The sequence below is a fragment of the Bidens hawaiensis genome, unplaced genomic scaffold (assembly GCF_021521415.1).
Source record: "Bidens hawaiensis isolate Kalapana, Puna unplaced genomic scaffold, B.hawaiensis_p1.1 tig00020332_1, whole genome shotgun sequence".
NCBI classification, from domain to species: domain Eukaryota; kingdom Viridiplantae; phylum Streptophyta; class Magnoliopsida; order Asterales; family Asteraceae; genus Bidens; species Bidens hawaiensis.
The window spans coordinates 76,918-91,153 of record NW_027493093.1 but is presented as its reverse complement, the minus strand read 5'-3'; the positions used below and the strand labels follow the sequence as shown (position 1 = coordinate 91,153).

The 14,236-nt window shown below is 36.3% G+C and overlaps 1 protein-coding gene across 1 annotated transcript; it reads left to right on the top strand.

The window, feature by feature from the left end:
- The first annotated feature begins 534 nt into the window (after positions 1–534).
- Positions 535–3,181, top strand: LOC143560446 (uncharacterized). The gene is made up of 3 exons (XM_077048745.1): positions 535–1,442; positions 1,529–2,776; positions 2,819–3,181. The coding sequence occupies exons 1-2, from the start codon at positions 551–553 to the stop codon at positions 2,629–2,631; spliced, it is 1,995 nt and encodes a 664-aa protein (XP_076904860.1). The 5' UTR covers positions 535–550; the 3' UTR covers positions 2,632–2,776; positions 2,819–3,181.
- The last annotated feature ends 11,055 nt before the right edge of the window (positions 3,182–14,236 follow it).

Sequence of the window (14,236 nt, the reverse complement as noted above, 5' to 3'; positions counted from 1 at the left end):
GGATTTCTGCTAAAAAGGAGGCCCTTGTTAACTTTCTCACGGATCCTATTGAAGGGAGGTCTACTTTACGACCAGCTGATATTCTTGTGTTCGGGTGGGCAGGGGGGAAACACGCCTGTGTGGATCTTACAGGAGTGTCTCTTCTTGTTGGGCTCAGGGACCATGGGTTTGTTGTGGGTCAGGCTGCGTTGAAGGCTGAATCGGGCAAAGTTGTTAAACACGAGAAAGCTTGTTTAGATAATCAACATGTCTTTCTACCATTTGCCTTTGATACATTTGGGTTTCTGGCTCCAGAGGCTGTGAAATTTTTGAGTAGGGTTCAGCGCGTCGTACACGGAACCTCTTCAGCTTCTAGGTCCCAAAGCTTCGTTTTTAGCAGGATTGGCTTTGCTGTTCAAAAGGGGGTTGCGGCGCAGCTTGTTGCCCGTTTGCCTGCCACTTTATTGTAATCGTTTTATAGTAAATTATATAAAACTTCGATTTGACTTTATCCTAAACCAATTAGTATTAAATATTGGGAATATATTTGGTTATATGATTATTGTAACACATGTATATTTTATTATTGAATGTTGTTGCAATGGAGCAGCTTCAGCATTTTAGTCATGAGCATGTTCTCAGCCTTGTCCAGTTGCAGCCTCTACAAAAGAATGAAAACTCTGATACGGAAGACGAAGATGACGGTAAAGATGAAGATAAATATGATTTTGTGACGGAAGAGTGTCATGTTGGCAAATGCAAGATGTGCAAAGAAGAGATCTATTCATTTCATCTATGTTACTACTCTTGCAAGGATTGTGACTACTCACTGCACAAATTCTGTGCACAACTGCCCCTAACCCAGCCAAATCACCCATCACATCCCGGTCACAATCTTACGTTGTCTGACGGATTTCAATTTCAAGATCCCGGTTTCATATTTATCGAAACTTTTGATGGTGATGTGTACTGTGATATATGCAGAATTTACCGAAAAAGGTTCTACAACTACCATTGTTCCATTTGCGCTTACAACATGGACATAATATGTGCTACCGCGGCTGAACAAAAGATGGACCACCCAAGTCACCCACACCAGTTACAACGTTATTTCAGAAGGATAATATCTCAATGTAATGCTTGTGGCAAAGAACATAGTGGGACCTTCTACCAATGTATCACCTGTTGGTTCATGATCCATTTGGATTGTGCTTTGCTTCCAGCCAAGTTACTTATCCAACGATTTACGAATGAAAGTTTCACTCATACTCATTTACTTACACTTGCTTATTCATTTCCACAATTTGAAAGAAGGGCCAGATTCTATCCCAGGTGCAAAGTTTGTGGTTTAGGTTTCGAGGCTAGCAACTGGCATTACAGATGTGATAGATGTAGATATTACGCCCATGTTGAGTGTGCTTCTTCAATGAGTGAGGCATTTATGTCTATCTTCATGCGCCCAGGTGGGCAGTTATTTGATTCTTTTCCTTTTAATACTAGATATTATGCTTGTCAATATAATTTTAACTTTAAATATGTCATTCTTTAGGCCTTGGCAAAACTTCTAAAAACTTCAAAGATGATGACCATCCTAATCTAATTCGTTGTCCGTTTCCTAATGAAAGTTTCAACCTTCTGAAGCACCTTTTTATCAACAAAGGCGAATTAACTATAGAAAGAAAGATTGATGGTGAAATATTTAGTCATCCGGACCCGCTAATTCTTATTGAAACACTCCATAACGGGCCAGTTTCTCTTCATGATCCCATGAAACGAGTGGAACTATTGTGTGACGGATGCGTGCGACCAATTACGGATTTGCCCTTTTACAAGTGTTCCGAAGATGATTGTGGTTTTGTTCTTCATGAGTGGTGCACAAGGCTACCCTCTGAAATACAAGACCACCATGGCCATCCAAATCATACGCTTGTTCTCCAACCACAGTTTGGTTGCTCATTCGGTGTGTTTAGGTGTAGTATTTGTGAGTTATATTCCAATGGTTTCACATATGAATGTGTGGAATGCAAATATAATGTGGATATTCATTGCGCCTTCATACCTGATGTGATCACACATGAAGCTCACCCTGACCATCTCCTCCAAAGAAATGAAGCCTCACCCAATCTAAGAAAAACGTATTGTAGGGCGTGTGACCGGTCAATGAACACACAACCAGGGTTCCATTGTCCAACTTGTGATTTCTATCTGCATACAAAGTGTGCTTTGTTTTTACCTGGAAAGATTATGCACAAGTACGATAAACACTCACTTAGTCTGAGATACTTTCCAGCTGAGAACCATAGTAACGAATATTTTTGTGAGATTTGTGAGGATGAATTCAACCCGAATAGAAGCCGGTTCTATCATTGCAGCGCTTGTGCATCGTCTATGCATACCGCTTGTGCTCCGCTAAAAATTTATTGTGAGCAATCTGAACATCCAGATGTTCAGCCTGTCTTCTGGTTTCTAAATGTCAAATTTGGAAGAACCGTTGAGATCGTAGATCACCCGCACCCTCTCACCTATGAACACGGGCTTAGTTCTGATGGAGAATGGGATGTCTGCCATGAAGAATTGCAAGGTTACATCATCTTCAAGTGCTCCCGGTGCAAGTTTTCCAGTCATTGTTGGTGTGTAAAGAAACACGTATAGATGTGCTTGTACACGTGTACCTTCAAATAAAATATATAATTGTTGTTTCTTTGAATTGAAAAGTAAAAGCGCTGGTGTGGTGGATGTAATAATATAAGCAGATATTAATACATACTGTTGTTACACATTTATTACACCAAGTGAGGTGAAAAGTACATATTGTTACACATTTATTACACCAAGTCAGGTGATAATTAATTGGATACTAAAGTTTCGCTTATTGTGTGTTTGGACTAGCTAGGGTCGATGTTTTAAAACATAACCCCAAAAACCGCAATTGAATCTTAATAAGTCTTTAATGATACAAGTGAACCTAAACAAAGGATAACCCGAGCCCAATTTAATTTAACTTGGCCCGGAAAAACCGCAACCGAACCTGAAAAACCCGAATAAAGATAATTAATAGTAAAGGGAATTTTGGTCCTAAAACCAAACTCTCACCCTTTTGTTTATTTAAAATACAATAAAAAAAATTGACACAAAAAAGTTGTACAAAAATGCAACACAATAAAATCAGCCCAAAATTATAGTACAAAAATATACAACGCAAAAGTTGTAATACAACATATAACTACACACAACTTTTGTATATATTTTTCTCTTCTACAGATGACATATTTTATATGGCTATACTTTCGTTATTTCTTTTAGAAAAAATGGTCAAGCTAAAGATTAAAAAAAATGGATTGATTTATGATATAACTTCTTTTAAATAATAATGTCATATAAGAAGTTATGATTTATGAATGTTTAAAGAAATGGGAAACTTGAAAAAATCCAACATCATTCCAAAAGTACTTTCATTTAATTCGTTTTTTTTTTCATTCAGTTGATCTCAACCGTTAGATTATTACTAGTCACACAAAATAAACTTTCTAATAGACATTAAGATTATGAAAAATATCAGGTTATTGTGGATTTAATTATCACTTTCATATTATCTTTTAAATTAATTTAGTAAATAATCGTGACCAAGTGTTTTAGATGGATCATATGATCTCTATGTGATATGGAAGTGTAAAGAACCTTACATACAGGTATGACTCTATTGGTTCTTGCACTATTTAGAGCTTATTTGGTTTCATGATTAACATATAGAGAATGCTCGCCAAGTGTTTGATTAAAAGCTCAAATGAAGAGTATGCATTGTTACATAATGTGAAGTGATCATTATTAGTTATGCTGAAAATGATGCTTTTAAGTTTCTGCTTAATAAATGTGTACAGGTTTAACCAAAATCAAATAAACTGAATTCAAATTAGTAAGAAAAATAAGTCCATGAATGAAAGAAATCTTGATTTTGCATTTAGTTTTAGATTGAGGTTTCTAAAGTTGTTTTATAGTAGGCGATTTTATTCATTTCACATAGAAAGTTAGTACATAATAACGAGTTGGAACTATCTGTCTCTCAAATAATGTGATGTCTTCCTTGTAACTCGGGGTTAATTGCAATGCTTTTAAGGGAGAAACAAACATGCATGTGATGTTTTTGAGGGTGAGCGACCCGTAATGTTTTCAAGAGATGAGCGACTCATAACGCTTATAAAGGGTGACCGAATTGTAATTATTATACAAAAAATTAGATGTTTAACTACGGGTAAGGATTTTATGAAAAATAAACAGATCATTAAGTACCAACAATCAAATATGCATTGATTGAATTTTCATGGTTATAACAAAGATATAGAGAAGTAGGTTTTTTTTTTTTTTTTTTTTTTTTTTTGCTATTTCAAATATGATATTTATGCCTCATCAATTATGGTGAAGATCAAATTGATACAATCCAAATGATAGAAGACTAACTTCATCTAGGGTGGAGGAAGGCAATGCTTATATCTTTCATCGCAATTAATTATATATAATTGCGTGTCTTTGTACTATTTTTTAAATCTTTGGATGTTGAATTGATGGAGATGACTGAGAAATTTGTAAGATGCGACCCTTGATTCCATTGTTTAAAATCTTAATATTTGCAGCCTCACCAGAGCAATGAAAACTGTGACAAGGAAGATGAAGGCGAATATAAATATGATTTTGTGGTGGAAGACCGCCATGTTTGCACATGCAAGATGTGCACGGAAAGGATCTCTTCATTTCATCTATGTTGCTACATCTACAAGGAGTTGTGCGCACAACTTCCCACGTACAACCCAACAAATCTGCCCATTGCATTCGGGCCACAATCTTATGTTGTCCATCTTCTGCTCAGACATAGTAGCACATATTATGTCCAACGACATCCGTTTCGAATCTCGGTATCAATTTCAGAAACAGGTTGTACAATTACTATTGTTCACCATGAGTATAATATGTGCTATTATGTCTGAACTGAAGACGGGTCACCCAAGTCACTCTCACCAACTGCAACATAATTTCAGATGGATCATATCTCTATATGATGCTTGTGGTCATGAACATACTGGGACCTTCCACGAATGTACCCGTTGTTCTTGATTCATGATCCACTTGGAATGTGCCTTTCTTCCAGCTAAGTAACTCTTTTAATAGTATTAAAATAGGGTTTCAATTATTCTCATTTACTTACCCCTGCATATTTCTTTCCTTGTATTACGCTAAGTTCTTTCCCTGTTGCAGATTTTACAACAATGGTTTCAATCACGCTTGCTCATACGAAGGATGTCATAATAAGAAAGCAAAGATTTGGTAGACTTCGAATGCACTCTAAGTGCTTGATAAAAGCTCGAACGATGTGAACATGATGTTAGGCTATTGCTGATTAGTATGCGTATTCCTCATTTTTGTTTGAAAAAAAAGAACTTCAAACTTTGCAGATTGAATAAGTCCATTGTGTGGCAAACTACATAGCAAATTACAAATAAGCTACTTGCTTTTTATTGGGCAAATTGGAAATAAATAATCTCATCTTTTGTGTATTCTGGTAATAATCCCGCCTTTAAAAATCTCTGTTAGTGGACCCACCTTTCGACTATTTTTCTCTCAACGAACCTCCGTTTAAAAACACTTAAAGTCGTTAAGTGTTTTTCCTAATTTCAAACCGATGTATTAGGGCTTTTGGTTGGAAAAAATATACTAGTTGACTAATGTAAAATTTAGCATTTGTAGGTGGTGCAAGATTAAAGAACAACCTATAAGAATATGAAGTTTAGCCACTTCGATTTAGCTTTGATAATCTTTGAATGATTACACATGCTAGTACAATAATGTGTCAAGTAAGAACTTTGAATTTGTAAATATATGTATATTAACTTCAGGTATTCAAATGAATCTAGCAAGAATTCAATATGTAGTACACCCTAGTATAGAGGTGCACAAATCGGTTTTTTTAAAAAAACCGGTTCGGTTAATAACCGGACCGGTTAATAACCGGTTTTTGTGTATGAAAACCATAACCGGTCAAACCGGTTAGGACCGGTTTAGGAACCGGTTAGAACCAGTTAATAAACCGGTTTTTTTATTAACCGGTTTTTTAATAACCGGTCTAACCGGTTAACCGGTTTTTTTTTTTTTTTTTTTTTTTTTTTTTTTAAATAACCATTATTTTTTCACAGTATAAACAAACCGGTAACTACAAGGCAAACCGGTAACTACAAGGCAAAACGGACTGACTCCATTCTTTGCTTTCGTTGTTAGGGTTCTTTGCTTGGAAGATTAAAAACACATAACTTTCATTTATAGCTTTTACATTAAAAATACAAACATTAAATCGTTATCGCATATTCGTAACTCAAAAATACAAACATTAAAGAATGCTTAGACACGATTACATTAACAACTTGCTGTTTCTTACTCATTATTTTCCTCGCTACCCGATCCCGAGCTATTCCTTAGGTAATCGTCGTACGCGGCTTCTTCATCGGTCATTGGTTGAGTGTGACCTTGATTGACCTCGTCTTCATACAAGCCCGCCTCATAGTCCATTTCATCCTCGAGTGAGCGTTGATGTTGTGCCCTATCTAAAGAGTCCAAGTAATCCTTGTAGCAAATAGACATCTCTACAGCTGGTGGAGTGAGTCGAGTCCTCCTAATCGATATAACCCTGCCAGAAACAAAAAAAGCAGACTCCGAAGCTACCGTGGAAGCTTGGACCGTTAGTAAATCTTTGGCCATGGCGGCGAGGATCGGAAACTCATCCTCCTTACCTCTCCACCAAGCCAGCAAATCAAGACTTCTAAATTCATCTGGAGTCATGTGTTTCACAAAGTTGGTACCACCATACCTTCCAAGTTCACTGCTTGGGGTGTTTACCTTTTGACGTTTACCGGCGTCTTCCCAAATCATGTAGTACATCCCCATTTCAAGGTCGGTTTGGGATTGGGATTGGGCAACAGCTCTTAACGAGTCATGAATTTGGGAAGACGACCCGTATTTTGTAAGGTAAACATCATACATGTTAGACAAGGTGGTGTTGAAAGCATTCTTTAAAGTTTGGTTATAATAGGGGTTTTGATCGTCGTTTAACTCTAGCTCATCACAAATTTTTTCTATTAAAGCTTCAACACCACCAACATTTATGCAAGGGTTTAACGCAGCAGCACATGTCAAAACAGCGGGTAGTTGTTGAAAATATTTTCTAAATTTTTCTTTCATTTTTACACCCATATCAAAATAAGGTGCACCCCTACAATGAAGTTCACTCAACTTTGTACACATGACAGCAATTTTTGGTAAAGCAATGGGGCTTGTTGGATAGTAAACCCCGGATAAACTAGTTGTGCAAGATTTAAAAATTTGAAGGACCTCCGTAACTATCTCAATCAATAACCAGTTTCTAGGATCGTACGGTGCACATTTACCCCTACTTGACATTATTTGATGAAACGCAATTAGTGATTCTTTTTGTTGGATGGCTTTCTCAAACATATCACAAGTCGAGTTCCATCTTGTTGGACAATCCCAATTGGGCCCCAACCATTGACAATTAGCTTCATCACAAAATTTTTTGTATCTTGAAAATGTTTTATTGTTGCTAAAAACATCTCGTAACATTCTTTTAAAATTGTTTCTTTGCGTTTCGATCACGTTTAACCCATCTTGCACGGCCAAGTTGATAATATGTGCAATGCATCGGCTATGAAAAAACGCTCCATCACAAATAGGTTTTACTTTAATTTTAAATGGCCAACCGCGGCCGTATTGTTGGACGCGTTATCAAACGAAATTGAAAAGATTTTATGTTCAATCTTGTATTGTCGAATGACTTTATCCAAGAGTTTAAAAATATTTCTACCCGTGTGCGGGTAATCAAACAATTGAAACGCAACGGTTCGTTTCATCATTTGCCACGACTCGGGGTCAACCCAATGAGCCGTCACACAAATGTATGAGTCGGGCGAACCATTAGGCACCGACCACACATCCGTTGTTAAGTTTACACCAGTTTGTAAGTTTGAAAAGTATGAAATTAGTTCGGATTTAGCGTTTTTCCAAGCTTTAAGACAATCTCTTCTAAGGGTCGAACGACTTACGTGTTGGTAGCGTGGTTGAACATACTTTTACATCATCTCCGTGAATTGAGGGTTGTCGAAGTGGTTGAAAGGAAGTGTATTTTGAATCACAAAGTTTGAAAACTGTTGACGTACCGCTTCAAGGTCGTACGTAAACACCGTTCCTTGATTCGTCATCTCCGGCTGCGAACTACTTCCCGATTCGTCCTTCAAGGCCTTGCAAAAGGGCCTTTGTACATGCGCTTTTAAAGTGGAGTTTGCATCTTTGCCATAAAACTTCAAACAATGTTTGCATCGAGCTTTTTGGCTACCGTTAGACATTTCGCATAGGTCGAAATGTTGCCAAACATCTTGGTTTCGTTTCGTGGGGATGACCCGAACGACCGTTTCTCCCGTGTTCGAGGCACCCATGTTGACGGATGAAGCAGCACTTTGGGAGGCCATGATAATCGACTACGAAATAAGAGCGTATGGAGTGGTAATGTGGTATAATTGAGCGTGAGATAACAAAATAATCGCGTATGTAATAAACGTTTAGAGCGTTTGGAGTTGTATAATCGAGTGTGATCTAACCAATACCCAACCTAAGCTATATATAGATGTTTGTGGGGGTAAAATGGGGAAAAAAAAAACGGTCAAAAAATAAAAAAACGGCTATATGGCCGTTACTCAACGGGAAAAAACCGGTTTTTAACCGGTTAACCGGTTTTTTTTATAACGGTCAAAAACCGGTTTATAAAAAAACCGGTTAACCGGTTTTTTTAATAACCGGTTATAAAAAAAACCGGTTTTTTAATAACCGGTTATTAAAAAAACCGGTTTTTTTTTATAACCGGTTATAAAACCGGTTTTGGCTCCAAAATGTGTAACCGATATATAAACCGCCGGTTTGTAAACCGGTCAAACCGGTTTACAAAAAACCGGTTTTCTTAAAAACCGGTTTCCGGTTTAAACCGGCAAACCGGTTCGAGGACCGGTTTTTTTGACCACCTCTACCCTAGTAGAGGTGGGCAAATAAACGGGTTAACCAAACCGACCCAAAAACTGAATCGAAACCGAACCGGTTTGAAACAAATTATGTAGAAACCGGTTTGGAACCGATTGAAACCGTTGGTTTGGAACCAGTTTGTAATTTTCTTCATCAAAACCGGTTTCAAACCAGTTAACCGAACTGAAACCGGCCAAAACGGGGCAAAAACCGGTCAAAACCCGAACCGAAACCGACCAAAACCCGAACCAAAAGCAATCTTAACATGGTAAGAAACCGGTTTCAACCCGAACCGAAACCGATCATAAACCCGTTTTGATTTTGTCCACCAAACCGAACCGGTTTTGATTTTGTTGACCAAACCGAACCGGTTTTAACCCAAACCAATTTTGAGTTTTAAATCGGTTTGTGCACCTCTCCAACCTAGTATTCTAATATTTGAATGTTATATACTAAGATGAAAATTCAATCCGCAAGACATTTTCATTTATGCATAAGTTTGTGTTGTTGTGAGAATTGTTTTAAGTTAATCATGAATATCACTAAAATGGGGACGAATGTCGGTAATTTTAGTGTAATCAATGTGACTTTAGTGTTATTGAGTTTATTTGATGATCTACTAAATGTTATTAATTATCAAGGAGTTAGGAGGTGCGGGAATGCAAGCTCTTTTAATTGAAATAATATTTTGTTTTTTTTGGTTGGGCTCGTTTGATAATGTTGGGCTTGGTGTACTTAAATTTGGAGTTTCCGATCGATAGAGTTGGGCATGTATGATATAACTCTTCGGCTTGGGTGTGGATGTGATCCGGTTTTATCCAACTAGTTAGGATCGGTTTTTTTAATTAGTAAGTGAATTGTGATAAAACCGCCGATGACATCAAACACGGTAATAACAAAACGGTTGCCTTATTTTTTTACTTCTTGAATCTTGATTTTTAATCACCTAAAAGTAAATAATTAAAAGAAAAAAACACGGTTTGTCTGATACTAAAATGGGTTAGGTTATAATAAAAAGTATAATTTTGTATGGAAAATAACAAGTAATCTAGTCCATTATTTTTTGACATAGATAGTTGAGATTAACTTAGATTGAAAATCAAGTGTGAAGTAAGGGAGAAAACATAAAATGGAATAACATGACTTTCTCTCTCATATCTAATCTCATATCATTTTAAAATGTAAATAACTTTTTATGCATTTTTTTATTAAAAAATCATTATAATAACGAACGTTTTCTTTATCGTTAATATGAGTACATATTGTTATATATAACTAAAAAATTAGTGAGTTTTTTTACAAATTGTGCTTTATCAAAATTGTGTTATTATACAATTGTGTTTTTCATTATTGTAAGGCCCCCGTTCCCGGTGCCTCACATCTGGTCGTTGGATTTACTCATTCACATAGTTCTACAATCAGAGTTAATTAAAACTTTCGCGGAATATAGAACTTTAACCGTTCATTACAAAACATCTAATCTTTCTTTAAAACCATATTACAAAATCATATTTAAATCGTCACTTTTCTTCCATCTTTAGATGTCAGCCATTCAATCCATGCCATGTGTCATCCCCATGCCCTCTCAATGAACATATGTACATGTGTGCATACTAAAAGTCTGCTACGCTGAGTGAGTTCTAGTTAATCAGGCAACATACAACTCGTTCTCATACATCTCTACACGTATCCGGAGACACGTATTAATACTGTAACCCTGTATATGTTTTCCATAAAAGGAACAATCTGTATATATTATCCATAGAAGGAACACTATATATATTATTCATAGGAGGGACACTCTATATATTATCCATAGAAGGAATACGATGCTATCCATAGAAGGAACACGATGCTATCCATAGAAGGAGCAATATACTATCCATAGAAGGAACACGATGTTATCCATAAAAGGAACAATACAATATCCATAGAAGGAACATCCTATACACTTTCCATAGAAGGAACATTATATCTATTATATCTACGCTACTATTTAATATCCATATAAGGAGCATAAACTTTATTATTAAATTTCCATATAAGGATCACTAATAAGATCCACATACCTTTTCTACACTATCACTTCACGGGTCTATATCCAATAGAAGTTAAAGGGATTTGTCATCCTAACATACTATATCAGACATAGGACCCGCATACTGTTCATACACTTGCTTCTCCATACCATACGTACAACTATAATCATCTTTCTTAACGATACGTGCAATATCCGAAGATTGTTCACGTAACAACAAGTAGTCATTCCTATCTATCACATATATCATATATAGCATACACTTACCACTTAAGGTAAGTGTATTATCTAATCACATCGAGTATGCACACAGCCCCGAAAACATAACAAGGAAATGGGGCTAGAAACTCACCTGAACTCGGTTACTTCTTCCGTTAATGGTTACTCCTTTCTTTGGCTGTGCACGGCTAGCTGTATAACAATTATGCGTATCAATTAACTATCACTACCCATAACGCTTTCCTAGTCTAATTATAACCCTCAACGAACGGGGGTTTGGGGGCAGCGCCCCTGACAGCGGGGTTCTAAGGGCAGCAGCCCCTAGCAGGGTCCAAGGGGCACAGCTCCTGGCTGGGGTAGAGCTGCCAGGTCAGCTTAGAAAATTTTATTTACATTAACTGTCTTAACACATTTTCCATTAGAAAATTAAATTATTATTTAATTCGCTAGCTAAATCTTTATAACGAATTAAGCCTGATTCGTGGTCTAATTCGCTATTCAGGTTCGTTATCCTCACATAACGAATTGGCAAGTAACGAATCACCTGATTCTTTACTTGATTCGTTATGCTAATTCGTTGTCTGAACGTCATCTGATTCGTTACCTTAGCATAGCGAATGAGCATATAACGAATTACCAGATTCATTATCTTATCTAACGAATGGATAGATAACGAACTTAAGAGCTCATTCGTTATCAAGTCTCACGAATTGGGTCCCATTCGTTATGAACGCGTAACGAATTGGTCAATCATAACGAATCATCTCTGTTCTTATCCAGACTTTGACTTAGGGTCAAAGTCAAAATAGTCAAGAACACCCAACAGTCAAACTATATTAGATCTGCGATTAAACCTTCATTTCTTAACAAAAAATCATGATTTAGGTATCATTGGAATCGTCTAAGCAGCGCCTACAAACCCTAATCATTCAATCGTTCAAAACATCGGGTTTACAGGGTGCGATTTATGTATATATGTTACGGGTTTTCATACTAACAATTAGCCTATCCAACTGAAATCAATTTCAGTAAGTTTAGCTTCGTTGGATTCGTTTTTACCATAGTAAAACAGATCTATGATTTCTAGACTAAATCCGGACTTAAACGAACAAGTTCGAGCTATAAACGTACCTCAAACAAGTTGAACTACGAACACGATTAAGCCTTGATGTTATTTTGGTCCGTCACGACGTTCCAGCAACAACAAGCTCGGGTTTTCGCCTTCGGATCTTGGTTCGGGTTATAAGATGGTGTTGTGTGTGTTTTTCTAGGGTGTAGGCTATGGTGTAGAGATAGATAATAATTGAAAGGATTAGGGTTTAAGGGGTATTTATACTTCCTTAAGCCCATGGACCTAAGACCCATCTTTCCTTCTTGGTCCATAATTAGTTCCATCTAATTAGTCTACTTGAAGCATCTTTGTTATTTTATTACTTCTCTACTAACTCAAGTAATCTTTCCCTTCATAAATAAATAATATATAAAATATTATTCTTGAAAATTTCGGGATGTTACAATTATGTTTTTGCCATTGTGTTTTTTCATTTTTTTATAGTGTTTTTCATTGTGCATTTTTAGGCAGACGACTTTCCGTCAACTTTTCCGGCGAAACTATCCCGCTGTTTTCCGATGACTATTCTCTAGTGACTTTTCTGGTGATGCGGTGGCGGTGGTGACGTTTGTGGTGGTGGTGGGCGTTGGTTGTAAGAGATTAGTAAAAATTTAAGTGGGTTTTGAGTTTAAAGTATTGGACTAAAATGCACTATTTCCTAGCTTTTCTAAAAAATCAAATTTCTTATTCGAACCCAACCCATACAAAAAGATGAACTATCCTATTTGTGAGAAATTTTATCAAACAAAAAAAGATTTATTGAACAAAAAATAAAATAAAATGGTATGTCTTGGATCTTGGGTTGTTTTGCATCATCGAGTGACCTCACATTATGCAGCCTTCCGATCAGAGGTGATAAGACTGTTTAACTTATGTATCCGTCATGACAGGTTGTCCTTGTTAGCCTCATGTTTACTTGACCGAGTTTGAAATGTAATTGAAATTTCAATCCGTGTTTGATCAGATTTTCTTGTCTCGGTTCCGGTCGTAAATTGAGGGTGTCATGTCATCAGGCTGCTTATTCGAAGAACATAAACAAGAATCTTGATTGCCTTGTTGTCTGTTTACCTCAAGAGAACTATATATAGGGTATTCAGGTTTTAACGATCAGTCACAAAATCAAGACGATCTAGTGTTTTTAAAATTATTGTTGGTCACACCACATTTTGATCTTAACCAAATTGACAATATTTTTTAAAACGGGTTGCTATGAACCGCACCCATTTTTATCAAGAACCAAAACAAAAGATGACTATTTTTAAAACTACTCATTTCGACTTAAATTCCTATCGACCTATTACCTAACTCAACCCGTCAAATACTTGGTGAGTAGCCTACGAACAAGAGACAAGTTGTGACAAATTACCCATTTTTTATTTAAACCTCTTAATGTATTAATTCTAAGTTTCAAAAATTTGACATTTCCTTTATAATAGATCGATTATATTGTAATTTAAAAGTGCACATTTTTATACTTGGTCTGTATATATCCGTGTAATAGATAACTAGACGGATGCCCGCGTGATACGGCGAGAACAAAAAAATAATAGTAATCATGTAACATTTGTGAATGTTCAAGATTCGTTTGAATTAAACCTTGAAAATGTTTGAACCAATCATCACTTTTGGTCAGTCGGTTTATGAATATTCAAACCATAGCAAATGGTTTTGGTTTATGGTTTATACAGAAAATTGGCCATATAAAACCGGACCAGACGATAAACTTATTATTAAAGCTCAATGCGTGAAACCAAACCATTAGTAATGATTCAGCTTAAAGTTTCAAAGGTTAAGTTTCGGTTCTCAATAACAAAAAATCAAAC

Excerpts from the sequence above, each read along its gene's own strand:
- LOC143560446 (XM_077048745.1), top strand. The coding sequence starts at position 551 with ATGTATATTTTATTATTGAATGTTGTTGCAATGGAGCAGCTTCAGCAT. Across the intron at positions 1,443-1,528 it reads GTCTATCTTCATGCGCCCAG|GCCTTGGCAAAACTTCTAAA; the intron begins GTGGGCAGTTAT and ends GTCATTCTTTAG.